The sequence below is a fragment of the Emys orbicularis genome, chromosome 10 (assembly GCF_028017835.1).
Source record: "Emys orbicularis isolate rEmyOrb1 chromosome 10, rEmyOrb1.hap1, whole genome shotgun sequence".
Taxonomy (NCBI): domain Eukaryota; kingdom Metazoa; phylum Chordata; order Testudines; family Emydidae; genus Emys; species Emys orbicularis.
The window spans coordinates 53,958,418-53,974,359 of NC_088692.1; the positions used below are offsets into that span (position 1 = coordinate 53,958,418).

The 15,942-nt window shown below is 48.7% G+C and overlaps 1 protein-coding gene across 2 annotated transcripts; it reads right to left on the bottom strand.

Moving 5' to 3' along the window:
* ISL2 (ISL LIM homeobox 2) lies at nt 1-9,493 on the bottom strand. Of its 2 annotated transcripts, XM_065412299.1 has the most exons (6): nt 9,436-9,493; nt 8,485-8,674; nt 7,738-8,000; nt 4,158-4,441; nt 2,702-2,869; nt 1-822 (listed from the first exon to the last, which is right to left on the bottom strand). In XM_065412299.1, exons 1-6 carry the CDS (start codon nt 9,491-9,493, stop codon nt 706-708), a joined length of 1,080 nt encoding a protein of 359 aa, XP_065268371.1. In that variant the 3' UTR covers nt 1-705. The 2 variants fall into 2 exon arrangements, with proteins under 2 accessions (XP_065268371.1, XP_065268372.1); XM_065412300.1 differs by lacking the exon at nt 9,436-9,493 and having other exon boundaries at nt 4,158-4,461; nt 7,770-8,000; nt 8,485-8,765.
* Between the last annotated feature and the right edge of the window lie 6,449 nt (nt 9,494-15,942).

A 15,942-nucleotide genomic window follows, 5' to 3' on the forward strand; every position in this document is an offset into this window, starting at 1 on the left:
TTTATTAAAATCAAAATATTAATCCCACTATTAACTGCTGCTCTGACAATAAATAACAATAACTTACTTTTGTTCTTTAAAGGCTCAAACAATCTGTCCTCCGTCCATAAGATAACTTAACATTTTCAATAAAAGTCTCATTTCCATATATGTTTTCCAGCAATCATGCGGCTTGGGGGGGGGGTCCTTTCCCCCCACCCAAAACAGGACAAGGTTCTCAAGTCAGGGATAATGCGGAGTATGGAATGATCTCACTCATGTGGTGCTGTGAGAGACACTGGGATGGAGATGACTACTCAAAAGATAACATCGAGCTGAGATGAGTTACCTGGCTTCCAACAGTCTTAGGAAGACACAAAAGATCCTTTTTTCTTCCAAAAAGGAAAACGAAACAAAAAAAATGTACAAACTACCATTATACAGTACGTGATTTGGGGGCTAATTTTAGTAAATCCAGGTTTCCTCTGGGGAGAAAAAAAAATCCGTAAGGAAAAAAATAGGGGTGGGGGAGAGTTCTCTCCAGTCTGGTGAAGGCAGCTAGAATCCTGGTGCTTTTTGGCAGTCAAGACATATTTTTGTTTGTTTTTAAATAATATTTTTATAAAAAGTTTTGTTTGGAGCTCTGGGCCAGCCTGAGGCTGGGCTTGTCTCATGCAGGGAGCAGGAGCATGCGAAAGTCCAAATCTGCTGGGGGGTGTGCTGGTCTCACGTCTCCACAGGACTGGGTACCATACTGTTGGGGGTGTCAGGTAACTGGGAAGACAAGGAGGTCACATCGCTGCCAGAAGAGTTACCCAAGGAGCCAGATTCGGAAAAGGATACCTGGGGGGGAGACGAAGGGGGGGGATGGGTGAGAGCGATGTGGGCAGAATTCAGAACCCCCAATCCCTGCCTTAGCTAGACTGGGGGAAGCTTTTTTTTTATCGTGTTAACCCGTTTTAATTAGACGCTGCTAAAAAAATATTCTAGCACCAAGTTCAAGACAGGGTTTTAAAACTAGCTAAGATTCACCTGCAGCAGATAAGGAGCTAAAACACAACATGCCCTGTCTCCTCCAGGGTTTGTACACGTTTTAGTTCAAACGTGTTTAAATAACACTTGTTCTAAACCTAGCCTCGACCCACCCAATCAGGGATGCCCATAGCTAAAGAACCCCTCCATCCTGTTCAGAGTAATGCCATAAACGCCTATTGTCAGGGGCTAGCACAAGGGAAGCGACACAACCCGCAGAGCCCTTCATTCTTCTTCTTGCCAACATTCAAACCACAGAGCCCCTCTGCCAGGCAGGGCTTGTGCTGGCAAAACAAATCTCATCCGTAATACAAGGATAGGACATGATTACCTATAATTAAATAAACAAACCAAGCTGATGAGAACCCAGGCGTCCTAGAGAGAAGTTCCCTCCTCCTGGCGGAATCCTATTGGGCACTATGGCAAAAATCTCCCCAGCTCAGCAGTGCTGCACACTCCTAATGCAACCCCCGGGGATTTCTTTGCAATGGGAAGAGGCTCTCCTGCCCATTAAGAAATCTGCTAGACTTTTCGAAGTTAATTTCAGACTAGGCAGTGGTCCAGTGGCAGTTGCGCAGTGCTGGGCTCCATATATCACAGGGTGATGTATGTGCAGCATATTTCATCAATTCGCTCTTCCAGTGCTAGTAAATGATCGTTTAATTATTCATACAGCACTCCTGTCTCACTTTCCCATTATATTAACTAAACATAACACAAGATTAATTTTTGATTATCTTCTAAAACATCACAGTGATAGCGGAGGAGTACATTAACGGGGGGCTTCATCCGCTTCTTTTTCTAAGCCCGATTCTCCTCCACAAACACCCGGCTCAGAGAAAAGTTAGCGCAGGCTGGGCATCGGAACCGGAGTGTTAAAAACCAGAGAGCCCATGGGCCAGCCCCTGGAATCCTGACCCAATTTCCATTCAAGTCAGGGCCAGTTTTGCCCGTCTAGAGAGAATTTCAGCGTCTAACTAGGAATGAGAAACTCCTGAGTCAGAATGTCCGGATCTGGCCCCTTGTAACTGTTTACTAGCACATGGTCAATTATAAACCACTAGCTGATTTGTCCCGGGGAATTTCTCTCGCTTCCTTTTTCCAAGTGCGATGGAACTGGCTGTTTTGTTTTGTTCGTTAATAAGGACACTTCCTATTCCCTTGCCAAAGAGTGCGGGGAACCGTTGAAATGGGCACGCACCAGGAACCCGTCCCTATCTCTAATCCCCTTTCTATCATTATTGGTCTCCTGACCGTTTAACATTTCTGTTGCCCTGCTGTGGATCACAGCTCCTGCCCCAGGGAGCATACGGTCTAAGTGCCCCTAATACAGCCTGTATTCAGGGGCTGCACTGGGCTGAGCTCCCATGGGAACAGCCCTTTTCTCTAATTCACATCGAAATGTACCAAGGGAAATGGAAGTGTGGGTTGCTAGCGCTCCTGAACCATTCCTCCTCCGGGCACAGGGTGACTGTCAACCCCCCAAAAATCTAGGCACAGGGATCCCCGGATGCAGTTCGGCTCCTAACTTTTAGTGATGTCAGTGGGAGTTGGGAACCTTCGCGGACGTGACGCTCCGCGGATGACTTTACTCCCAGGAGCAAGATGGAGTGCGGTGATCACGGTCGGGGAGTAATAAATAAAGAGCAGTCGGAGGGACCCGCAGCCGAGCCGAGCGGCCTCTTCTTACCAGCTGCTGGAAGGCAGGTTGGTCCAGGTCGCTCTGCAATGCGAATTCACTAAGCGCTTTCCACGGGGGCTGGTAGGTCTGGACCTCCACGGCGTTGCCTTGCACGGCGCTCTCATGGCGGATGGGGCTCCCGGCCACCAGGGGGGTCCCGGTCAGGCCCTGCAGACTCTAGAGGGGGAGACAAGCAGCAAAATCTCAGGCCGGGCGGGCTCTGCGGTATCGGGCGCGGCCCGGGGCATTGCAGGGGCCGCAGGAGTCAGCGCCAGGGCGCGGGTTCTCCCAACACAAGAGCTGTCCTGATTCTCTAAAACCGCTGCTGGCCTCCCCCTGGAGCCCGCCCCAGCGCTGCGCTTCCCGGCTCCCTGGGCCGCGTGGAAGCGCCAGGTGCGGGGACCTGTTCTCCCTCCTGCCTAGAACCCTGCAACCTCCTCAGTTCCACCAGCTGCTCGGGTCAGGCGCTCCGAGGGGAGCAGGGCCCGGGCCTTTCGTTCTACCTGATCCCAACAAGAACGGAGTTACAGAGTCACTCCCCCCGGTTTTCGTTCTCAGTGCCTCCCCCGGGCTCTCTTGCAGACTCACCGACCCAAAGTGACATCTCAGTCCGGGATTTCACTTGTACAAATTATTATTAGCTTGACATGATTTGGCTGTAACCGAGCACCCAAGAGGAAAAGGGTCAAACCAATATTTAGGGCTCTCCCAAGAAGTTAAAAAACAACCCCGGGAGGGTGTTTGTTTCAGCACCGAAGAGCACTTTCCCTTTGGGTTGAGCGTTATTTTTTTATCGTTTTGAACAATGTCCCGAGTGCAAGAATGAAGTAGCTGTCATGACAAAACAGCTTTAACTTAAACCCAAAATATCTTAATGGGTCACGGCCAGGTTCAAAATAACAATTCATGCATTTTAAAAACTAAATCGCTTTCTTTATGTAGTCAACAAACCCGTAGATTATTAAAGCGGAACGATTTTTTGTTAAATCTAGATCGCTGGTCCCTATTCCTGCTGTTTGTTTACTCTGTACAGGTCTCTCAGACTAGTCCGTTTCACTTTTGGTTTCTGGTCAATTTGTAGCCAGTTTCACTTCTGGGGGTTGCAGATGCTGCCGGGGAATATTCATTTATTTAACACATCTTTACTATTGGATTTTTGTTTTTAATTCACACAAACATTTATGTGGATCTTAGGAATTGTGTAAATAGAGATAGAATTGGTCCTTGGGAGCTGATTTATCCCATAAAAGGGAGCGTGGAGCAGAGGGATGTCTTGTACAAATACCCCAGGGCTGTGCTGTCACGCACCCACACAGACATTTTCTCCACCAGATATTTCCATGTGAGTAATATTGGGGGGAAATCAAGGGCCAAGGCCAGGAGTCCTCGGGAACTACAGGGAGAACCGTTCCCTCCTGCAAAATGGCCCCTGCCTGGTGGGTGGAAAAAGATGCCCTGCTCTTACTGTCTTGTCGCTGTGCTGCTGCTGCTGCAGCTGCTTCATCAGGATGGATTTCTTCTTGTCCTTGCAGCGCTTGTTCTGGAACCAGACCCGGATCACTCTGGGGCTCAGGCCGGTCATCTCCACCAGCTGCTCCTTCATCAGCGCGTCCGGCCGCGGGTTGGCCGCGTAGCAGGTCCGCAGCGTGTGCAGCTGCTTCTCGTTCAGCACCGTCCGGACGCGGGTGGTCTTCTCCGTCTGCTTGTGCACGTGGGGCCGGAGAGAGGGCTGGCGGCCGGGCACGGAGTCTGCAGCGGGGCGAGGGGGAAGCGACCAACTCCAGTTAGCGCTGGGGTCTGAGCCACTTCCCGGGGCGCCCCCAGCCAGTCCGCGAAGGAAGGGGTGGGCGGATTTCTAGTGATCTCTGGCCCGGCCTGTGTTCAACCCTCCCCTGCTGCAGTGAAGCCCCCCCCAGGATAAACTCTGGGGGTCCCGGGGAGGGGGTCCCTGCTAGGGGCTTCCCTGAAGCGAGGGGTTGCAGATAAGCCCCTGCACTAAATGTAGCCTGGGAGATTAGCTTGCAAGGCCCAGCGCCCCTGAGCCAGTGCGGCCTGCGTCTCCTCTGAGATAAAAGGCTATTCTCACCCGCACCCCGAAGCCGGAGCTGCCCCCCGTCCCAGCACAGCCAGGCAGGGAGTTGTACCAGCCACTCTGCGGCGGGGGAAGCGATTCCTGCTTCCCCAGCCGGGTAGGCAACAGGGAGAATCGGAATCACACACACTGCAAGGCGGGGATCCCAGGGCTCAGCTCAACACCCAAGGGGGGCGGGGGGTGTCGGTACTTTACAGCCCACCAGGCACTGGGGGAAGCTGCTGCCGCCACCCCCAGAAACAAACAGGCTCTGGCCGCTGAGGTTCTTGAAAACAGGGCGAACAATACAAGTCAGGCAGGAGGAAAATCGCCCCGAGACTCACTTAACCGGGGCCCCGAGACAGAGCTGCCCTGCACACAGAGGCTAGGCCCGGCCCAGGCACCGCGCCGCTTCCCGACTGGGAAATCGGGGAAGAAAGTGACTCTTTAGAGCAGGACATTTCATGGGGAAAGCCCGGGTGGGGGTTACAGGCTCGATAAATAAAACCCCGCCCCCATATTAATTATTCCAAAACGTGCATTTTGCCCCTGAGTGAGATGTGACCATTAGATTTCATATCAAGTGCAAATTACCCAGGGTCTAATCAGGGCCGGCTCCGCTCACCCAGCCACCCAAAGCGGCCCGTTGCAGAGCGCAGGGCCCGGAGAACAGAGTTAAAAACCGTTCAATCAAACAGCCCACCGGAGGCTGGGGGGAACGGCCCTGACCGGTGCACCGGAGCAGAGCGCAGTGGGGGAGGAGGAGAAAGAGCCGGATAATCAGGAAAAGAGCGTGCTGAAGTGCTAACTAGCTAGCAATTGTGACCCTGTCTATTAATCTTCGCGCTTCTTCCATGCCCTGGGAATTGTAGGATCTGCACAGTTTTCCGCAGACGGGGAGTACTCTGGAATAAAAACCCTTAGCCGGTATTTCTACTCGAAAACAGTGCAAATAGGAGCACTTCTCACGCGGCGAACGGGAAGGAGTCAATGTAAGAGCTTCCTTAATAATCAATAACACGGGCGGTATAACATCACCCCAAAAGGGGAAACGCCGGCTTGCCGCGATCTTTAACTAGTTAACTATAATGAGTCAATAATTATCATTCAAAAACAGCGAGAGCAGAGTATCCAAAAAAGGACCAGGCTAGAATCGTTATGGAGACACTGCGGCATTACCGCCGTATAATCTCGATATGCTCAGATCCTAATCAGCCAGCACAAATAGACCTAAAAATAGACAATCGAAACCAGGTCTTCCACCCTTTCTCCATCGGATCTCGGTTTCCTGCAGACAGGGTTTGTTTTGTTTTTACCATTCATTCCTCTCTGATCAGAGGAATAATCTCGCTTCGGTTCCCTTCATACTCAGTGTTGGTGTTAGCAGGGGTGGTTTGTTTTTTTTACTTTTGCAGCTCGATATTTTTTAAATCCACATGATTATGTTTCCGATTAGTGAAAGCTCACCCTTCTTGAAACAAACCAGCCCAACTAATCCATGGCCTAGGCCAGCGGGCGAACGGAGTGCAGGCGCAGGGTTATTATTCCCGCAGGAAAGGAGGGCAGCCTATGAAAAGCACAGATTGTGCACGAAACTATACCCCCATCCTAGCTGCTTTTCTTCCCCCAAATGATAGAAAGATGCCCCGGAGTGTGCAGTGACTGGGTGGCGGTCATTGGGGAAGCAGCCCTGGCTCTCTCTCGATACTCACACGCCACCTTTCGAGCTCTAGTCCCGTTCACACTGAACGCGCCAGGACCACTGCCGGGGCTGTCCCGCGGTTAGCGAGAGCTTCGCAGCCTGTTGCCGGGGAAAAACGTCCTAAGTGCAGCCGTTGTTTGGACGTGTCTTCCCGCTCCTGTGTGCTCGCATACACATTATGGGACTGGCTCTGGAGCTGGAGTTTAGGGCCAAACGCTGCAGATCCATCGGTCGAGCTAGTCTCCTGGGCCAGAGCCCATCACCCTAGTATCTGAGCACAACTGCCTTGGGGTTGGGAGCCAGCAGGGTTTGGCCCTTAGAGGATGAAGGCCGGTTAAATGGCACTGGACCTCACCCCAAGGGGACAGCCATCTCTCTAGCCTCCTGTCCTGGCTGTGGTTGAAATTCCCTCCCGTGCCTCTTGGCATCACTGCAGTGTCTAGAACAGGGTATGTAGCCGCTCCCCGGCTCTGCCATGTTCCTCTAGCTTTTCCCAAGAATCCGCTGCTGCTCCCTTGGGCAACCAGGGCTGTCACAGTCCCTCTCCCCTGCCCGACTGGCTGGCCTCATTGAGTCCTACCTCCATCCCTCCCCAGGTGCGCTGGTTTTGTTTTTGTTTTGGCTGCAGCTACTCGTAGGTCGATATTCAGCCGCCTGGACTGTATAATGCTCGCCCAGCCCTGTAGCTACTTCGATTCCCTCCTCAGCCGCCTCCAGACACCCCCGCTCTGCCCTCGCCCAGTCTGCCTCTCCCTCTCCTCTTCTGGGTGTGTACAGAACCTCACATTTCCCTGGCAAGTGGCCTGTAACGTCCAGTCCCTCCCACTCCCCAGACGCAGAAGAAAGAGGCCTACATGGAGGAGATGGAAGGGGGTGGGGGAGAGAGGTTCCCAGTGTGTGGCCAGGTGGGAAACACTTCAAGACTGCGGAGTCTCTGGCCAAACCTCCTAGGCCTCCATAACGCAGCACAGCGTGGTGGAGATAACAGATGTATTTTCTGTAGCCATATAAGAGGGCCAACTAAAGATATAAATGTCCCTGCAGCGTTAATAGGCAGAGGCAGATTAGACAGAAAATTATTCATACATCTATCAATCTACCCATATCACAGACACACAGCTATAGCAGTTTGTACAGTGCATGGCATTTTACCCCAGGGATAACAATACACGAGGTGTATGTGTCCATGCCCTGTATTTACTGAGCTAGCTAGCTGATGATCTCACACCCCCAGGTGGGCCCCAGCGCCTGGCAGATCTGTTGCTCCTTTACCTGATAGATGCAGGCCTCTGGTGCTCTGTAAATGGCCGGGGCTCCTGGGACTATCCGCCGAGCTCCTATCCAGCAGAAGGCTGTGGTCGGCCCGACAGAGCAGCTCGTGGTCCCGTAGAGAGAACTCATCCCCGGGCAGGAGCTGGCGGCTGCAGACAGAGCAGCGGAAACATTCGATGTGATACACGGTCTCCCGGGCTCTCATCACCAGATCACTGCTGCTGAATCCCACCTTGCACTTTGCACACTTTATGCCGAATAACCTGCCGGGAGAGAAAGGGCCATGAAGCTACTACACACTCACCCCACTGATCCCAGCTCACCCTCCCCAGTAACTAATCGCCCAGGCTGCGAAATCCAGAGGGTCCCCTCTGCTCTCTTCCTAACAAATCTGACCCACTCATTCAATTCGATAAGGGGGCTCGGGGTCAATAGGAAAATTTCCCCTTACCCACATTTTTCTGTAACAGGCATTAGGGAATGTGCAGCTCAATACGGCCTCTTGCTCGCCGACATGCTGGTTATTATTAATATTCTTGTTTGGTTGTATCAATTGTTAATAACTTCCTGTCTCCAAAGCCGAATAAACAGGAACATAATTTGTCCTGATCACAAAAGTATTGGCTCCCTCCTTTAGCAAGCAGGAGAAGGTGCGATTTCATAGATGGGGAGCTCTTGAAATTAGCTCTTAAGAAATGGGTCGGAGGAAAGTTTTTTTTTAAATGGATAAAGAGCTTTTTGAATCACCTGATATAATCCCTTTTACAGTATGTCTTGCCATCTCTCACAAAACAAGTGCAGGTTTCATCCAAGTACTGGCTGCATTCAGCGCATTTGAGACATGCTGCATGCCACTCGAGGTCCGGGGAGACCTTCAGGATGTACTGGTCATGGATCTGACTCCCACAGCCCACACACATGGCAATTCCGGGCTTTTCTACCAGTGGAAATGAGCAGAGGAAATTTAGAACGTATACTGGAGGCATATCATTTCTAATCAGAACTGTCTCAAAGGACTGCAATCACAGAGGCATTCGTAATTAGGAGACATTCTCTAGTAATGTTCAGGCAATGGAAAGAAAGAAAGAAAGAAAAAGGTGAAATCGATAAACTGCAGCAATCAGCTATTCTCCATATATTGTTACTTTTACAGTCACCTGAACTGCAAGGAAATTTTACAGAAGCAATTGGTAGGTGTAAATACTAGGATAAAGGTTGGAAAATATAGAACTGGAAGATATTTAAACACAATGGAAAATCAGATGAACTTTATCTGCCGGTTATTTCATCTGCATTTATTATTCGTCTTATTTAAAAAAACAACTATGCTCTTCTTTTCCTCTTTGCATTTTTCTTATTGTATATATTAATAATTAATGACGAATGCCTGAGCTATTAGAATAAAAGGCATCCAAAGAGCAAAACACAACAAAACATTTATTTAGTCTTTAAAAAGAAAAAAAGAAACAACGAATTCTGCAGCCCGAGATCGTGACACAGCAAGATAAAATAGCTTTTAATTTTAAAAATAACAAAAAGCAATAAATTGTGCAAGAGCACAAAGAATCCTAGTTTTTAAAATGCACGATTTTATAATGTTCTCTAAAAGTATCTCTGTAAATAAACCACTTGTAGAATCAACTTAAACGTTTCAAGTAAAATATTTACAAGTATCATTCAGACCAAAGATCAACTTACTCTTGGAATGATCCCCCATAGCACCCAGAAAAGGATAATGAAAAATAATATCCACCATGCAGAAAGAGATGTGTGCAAAGTGTTATGATGCAGAAAGAGCAGGCTGCCTGCCCAGTGCCTGCTGTTTGCTAACTAACTACTCCAGCCTGGAGGAGTTAGAAAGTGGAGCCTGCCCTGTCCCATACGCAGCATGACGTCAGCACGCATCAGCCCAAGGCCCAGCACTGAGAAGGGAGGGGGGGAGCAGTGACTTCACCAGGCCGCCAGAGCAGCCCCCAGAGGCGATTGGAAGCGATGGAGAGGGAGCGAATTGATTGGCCAGGAGTGAACAATGGAACGCGGAACGCCGTGCAACACACAAAGATTCTTTCTCGCTCAGGTCCCCCCACGCTTCAAGAAGCAGCAGTTCCCTCACTGTTTACCTGGTCTGAGATTCCCTTCTAGCCCAGCAGCAACCACTCCTCCGATCTGCTTCAGAGCTTTCCATTCAAGAGGTGATTATTACACTTGTGTGAGAGCTGAAATCCAGACATGCCCCCAGCCCTCACTCCTTTTGGAAGGAGACTTTCTCCTTTCCGAATGAATTACTAAAAATCTCCCTCTTGTGATGAAGTATATTTCGCCTTGTGTTTAAATCAAACCAGCTCGCTCAAGTATTTTAAAATCTAATTCAAACAGTTTTATCTTAACATCCCAAGAATGACTTTGGGTTTATTTCAGTAACGCATTACTATACTATGTTAGTCTGTATTTGTTATTATGCTTTATGTACTATTTAAACCTATTTTATGTTGAGATGCAAGACGAGTGCCCATAAAAGGTGCTTCTGCATGTGACATTTACATGTGAACCTTATTAATTTATTTGTTGGAGGGAAAAGGCAGAAAAATTAGCTGGGATCTTGCTCTTGAAACTGACAGGAGCTGAATAGATATTTTAAACAGAATTATACATTGCACCTCTAATTTCATCCCATCCTGCACAACAAATTATTTTAAATTTAGTTTATTTCTCAAATCAAAGGTCATCATAAGAAACTAACGAACATTGCAGCTGGTATTACTGTTGCTATCCTACCGATCCGTTATTCTTTCCCTTTTATTAACACCAATTTGTAATTAAAAATACATTTCTGATAGGAAGACCCTCTAATTTTTCATTCTGTTTTTAACATTTGGTTGTTTAACTGTATTAGTTGTAGAAATACCGATGGAGACAGTGATATGAGCCACTCTTTTAGCACATATTATTTTGGGCAGATTGTTTCACTGAAAAGCCTATTGAACTAATTTTTTCTTGAGGACATTTTTACGGTCTATATTGCAGCTTTCAGTCACGGTGTCTCTTGAGCAATTCATGACGGCAAACTATCACCAGAATTTATCAGCCCTTTCGGTGACTAGCTGCAAACGTGTGGCTCTCTTTTGATCTTTTAAAATCCTCTCCCCAGAGGAAAGGGGGTGGGGGGAATGTGCCCTTATAATGTGCTGAAAAGCTGCTTAAATAATCACAGGGCTGAACAGCCACAGTTCACAACCCCACAATTTCTACATGGACCCTTTTTTTATTTTAACCTGCAACTTGGAAAATTCTTTGCATAAAAAAGGGAAACAAATATTAAAAGGGGCTTCTTAAAAAATCTTTTTTACTCTGATGAATTTCCATTTGCAACATCCCTCTATAATAAGATGCCCTGTTGCAGTTCAAAGAAGTATCCAATTGTTTATTTTGGGGGTAGAGGTGACCACCCCACAGAAACCTGTTACCGCGATCTTGGAGTTAATGTGACTTGTCAGTCAGTTGACGTTTCACTGCATTTCTGTTTTCTTTTCACGTTTAAACTCCCTTTACACGGTCCCCACTGTCTGGTTTCCAAAGCCAGGTTCTGCATTTCACTCGGATAGAAGGACCTCTACTGGGAGAATGGCTAATCGGTTAAAACTTGTCGCCAGACTTAATAAACCTCTAATCTTCAAGAAGGCGCATTGATGTAACATGAAATAATATTAATAATTCAGGACTGGAGCTCACAGGGCGAGGGTGTATTGCTTTAAGTGATCTGCTAGCAGGGACATTCCATTGTTAATGTCCTTTTTAACTCGCTCCTGCCCGAACACTATCATCCCCAATATTAATGGGCCGGGCTTGCAAGGCTGCGGCACCCTTAAGGAATACCCTGGCTAGTTAGCTGGCAGGCTTGGCAAGGTGCATGTTTCCCCTCCTGTACGGAACCGCTAGCGAGATCTGCAGTTTGGGAAAGGGAGATGGAGGAGAAGGAAGGGGGTTTGCCAAAACAAAGATGACAGGTACTCAGTGTTCTTCTTTCTGTCGCACATCTGAACAAGCCGCGCTGGGGCCTTGATACAATGTTTGTTCCTGCCCAGGAGCGGTGTCTGGCTTTGTGACGCTAGGTGGATGCCAACTGGCAAACCCAACGCTCGGTCTCCACGAGCAGAAGATTGACCATCCAGCTCCACCAAAGCTAAAGATGCTTTCAGCAGAGCCGCGTCCATCCCGAGGCAGCTCTGCTGCACACACCCTCGGTGCAACCGAATGCTAATGTGTATCGAAATGTGGCCACTTAAGTTGCCACAGAGATGATGAGTGAAAGTGTACCCGGGCCGTAAGGCAAAGGAGAGGGACTTGGGCAGGCTGGGTCGGACACGTTTGAAATGTAAAGGTCCCTCAAGGTTTCAGTTCCTGCAAACACTTTGGAAGCTTGTTGCCCACGGCCCTCCTTTGGAGGAGCTCACTGACAAGAGAGATTGCCCTGCCATGAGCCGGGCAAACAGGCAGTGCCACCCTACTGCAGGCGCGTTTGTTGTCTTCTTGCTGCGATCGCTCCTAAATATAGGCTCACAGTTTAATTCTGTATTTGTCAGGCGTCGGGATGCCCAATTTGGTCCGCGCTGAACCATTTATCTCTCCCTTAAAACATCATGCAGATTTTTTCCCTCTTCAAATCACACATCACCCCCAGTTCCTGCCTTGTGAGATCGCCACAGAGGGGCAGTTTCTGGGTGAAGTTAGCCCTTCCCCTGCCACATTTCCTCTGAAATTAATATTTTAAAAAATCCGCTACGGTTAAAATCAGGAATTATCCAAAAGAAACCTGGTCCGAGGGAGATCTGATGTAAAAACATCTCTTCACTCACACCTGGGCAAAAGTAACGGCACTCAAAACCAAACAAGGGCAGGACCAGGCTTCAGTAGTGAAAGGTGCCAGTCACCAGGACTTTTGGGGTCTAAACAGTTCAGGGGTGGGGTGAGGGAGTTGCAGGGCTTGTCAGTCGCATCAGCATGTCGTTTCCCCCTTAGCTTGAAACGAACTACATAACAATGCTGGCCAAAGGGTTGGTGCTGATTTTAGCTCAAGCGGCAGCCCACGGAACCACAGGTAAGAACATCATGCGCTGGATTTTAATCTTCCTGCACACACGCAGACACACCCCGAGTCGGTGACAAAGCCGAGGTATCTGCTAGAATCTGAAGATCAGCCAGCAGGTAAATCACCCGTCCAGCGTAGAGAGGTACCAAATCTTGGTGACAAAGCTTTGAGTTTGAGACAAACGGAGTTTCCCCTTGAGATACAAGACCCCCCGTACTCACACAACAGCGGAGAGTAAATAACGATACTAATAATTTATGGTCAATAATCAATTGTAAAGATAACATACACACGATCGGTGTTTAAAACACCAATACAGCAATCCCAACATAAATGCGAATTAATAACTAGCGATCCAATATTGCAAAGTCTAACTCATGGGGCAATTCTTACTCAAGGGTTAGTCCCACTTGCCTCAGTGGCCCCCAGGCTTGGTTCATATAGGTGCGTTGTACATTCCCAGCGCACAGTAACTTAATTACCGCCCCCGGGAGGAAGGAAAGCTACTTTGCAGCTGAGGAGGGGAAGTGACTTGAGCCCAGCCCCTCTGACAACCAGAATTCAGGACTCCTGGCTCTCAGGCGACTGCTCCATGAACTACAGACAGTGCTCCCTGTCTGTAAAACTCTGGGTGCCACATCCTCTTTTTCAGGGGAGTAAAACCATCACAGAGGCGTGTTGTCAGGTGCAAACAGGAACGTAAGAGCTCCCCTGACACTTCTGACTGAAAGAACACTGTGGGGGTTCGGATTTCCCAACACCCCCTGCTAATCCTTTCGGCTTTTTGGGATGCAGACCTTTATCTGTACTGTGTTCCCGGAAAGGGAGGGAGGACGATCTACAGAGTAGACTCGAAAGCCAACAGATCAACACTCTGCCCACCCCCACACCTTCCCAGCTGCGCTCCCTTCTCAAAGGGGTAGGGGGAAAACATAAGGCAAGTGATGGATTTTTGCACAGTTCACGGTGATAAGCTGGCTGCTTCCTGAAGGAAACTCTAACTCTTTCAGCTGGTCACTTCAAGGAGAGAATGATTCGTTTTAACTGTTTGTCTTCTCCTACTAGTTGCAAATGTTTCCAGTCAAAGGCCAGCTCGAAATCAGATCCGAACAAAGAGCCGGCCTGGAGTGTGTAACGAATTGTTACAAACCGGGAAGTTCTATGGAAAGTATTTGAAAATCAGTCACAAGGGACAGGCTGTTGTCTTGTTTCTTGTCCTTTCTCCATGAATGAGGTAGTTGTTTCTTTGGGACATATTATTTATTCCAAAGGGGAATCGGAAGATCAACCAACAGAAGTAATTGAGTAATGCTTTACAGAGGGCGTGATAGAGGGATCTTTACTAAAACCACAAACCGGCTAGGGAGGAGAGAATTACCAAGTGCCATTTTGCCTGATGTATTTGTCCCACCAGGGGATCGGGATATGGACACAGAGCTGGTATGTAGATGTCACTGCACTGTCAGCATCCGATGTAAATCACACAACAGAACACCGGATTGGAAAGGGTTGACATTCAAAAAGTTGATTCTCTAGTTTCACCACGTCCTCAATGCAGCCCTGTAGTGAAATTGCCACGTCACAATCATCGCCTCTGTGCTGTGAACATGACTAGCTCATTCATGCACCCCAACCCAGATCCACCCAGAGAAGGGATCAGTGCGGTGTCCCCCCCCCCCCCCCCGTCTGCCACAAAGGCATTAAAGCGTCCAAGCGAAGATCTACTTTGCCCCCCTCACTCTGGGCCTGAGTTTGTGGCACAAACAGACACACTAAAGTCAATGGGGGTTTATTATTCCGAAAAGGGACTTATTAGCCCTTGAGTAGTTCTGAACCGCTAATGGACCCAAATGGAGCTGATGCCCGGGGGAGATCTGTCCATGTTTCACTCCCTGACTTGTTCTCCCTGAGAAGGCTAAATAATCACAGAGATACATAAATACGATACAAAACGCAGTGATTCTACGCTGATTCGGGTTTATTGTCTCTGCCTGTTTCCCGTAGGTTCGTAGACACTGATAGAAGAGGCAGGATAAATTGCCGTATTGGCTAGAAACTGACACGCTCTGGCTGATATCAAGCAAGAGCCTTGGCGCTCTGGTGACTTATGAATGCGCTAAGCGGGGAGGCACCAGCCGGGTTTTAGCCAGCGCCACGAGTCCCAGCCTAACGCCCTGCGTAGCAAAAGGGGGAGATTCATTTCCGTGCTGTCCATCACGGTAATGACCTGACCACGCACAGGTGCTGGGCAGGTCCTGGCTGGTAGCTGATTTGGGCCTCTTTTGCTGTGGCTTTGGAGGAGTTGCTTTGCTGGAGAGAGAAGCAGGACTTCTTAGTAGGGTAGCCTGAAGTGAGCTCCTCTGGGTGAGTGGCCACAACACCCCTGGGTTTACCCACTCCAGGTTGCTGGGCAGCATCTTTGCGCGCATACACGTGTGTAGGCTAATCTCCCATCGTTTTTATTTAAACTGGGTCCGCTGGTGGGTTCCCGGCGGACTATAGCTGTCAGGTTCCCTGCGCCAGAGGCCAGCCCGCTGTGTGTCGGTGGGGAGGCGATTTGCAATAGACGCGATTCCAGCTTGAATCAGAAGGAGCAGGGAGTAAGGGAAGCGAGTTATGCACAAAAAAACCCATTCAGACAGCAACTGCCACAGGTGGGGAAGCAAAACCAGCCTGGATTTCGAATGATAGAACGTCATGAGAAGTGAAGTTTATCTTACTGAATGCTGGTATGTTTCAGTTTATCTGTGGGCAGGAACTATCTTTGTTTCATTTGTTTGTACAGCGGGTCCTAATCCCTGATTTGGGGCTCCGAGGAAAACTTCTCCTATTAATAAACAGTTAAGAGGGCACACTCTAGGGTAGACCTTTTAACAGATCAGTCTCCCCAAATGAGCCTCTCACATCTTAATTCTAGGATGCTGGGTCCTGACCAAGCTAAGCCCTTTTCTTTCCAGAGTAGACCACGGATGACTGAAAACATAAGAAAACTTTAGCTTGATGAATATTGAAAAAAGCATGAAAGGTTGGCAGCACTTGGATCTGAAATATTTGTTCCATGAGGGTTATTTTGGAAAGGTTCCCTCTGTCTATACATGAAAGAAAGTTTTACAACTAGT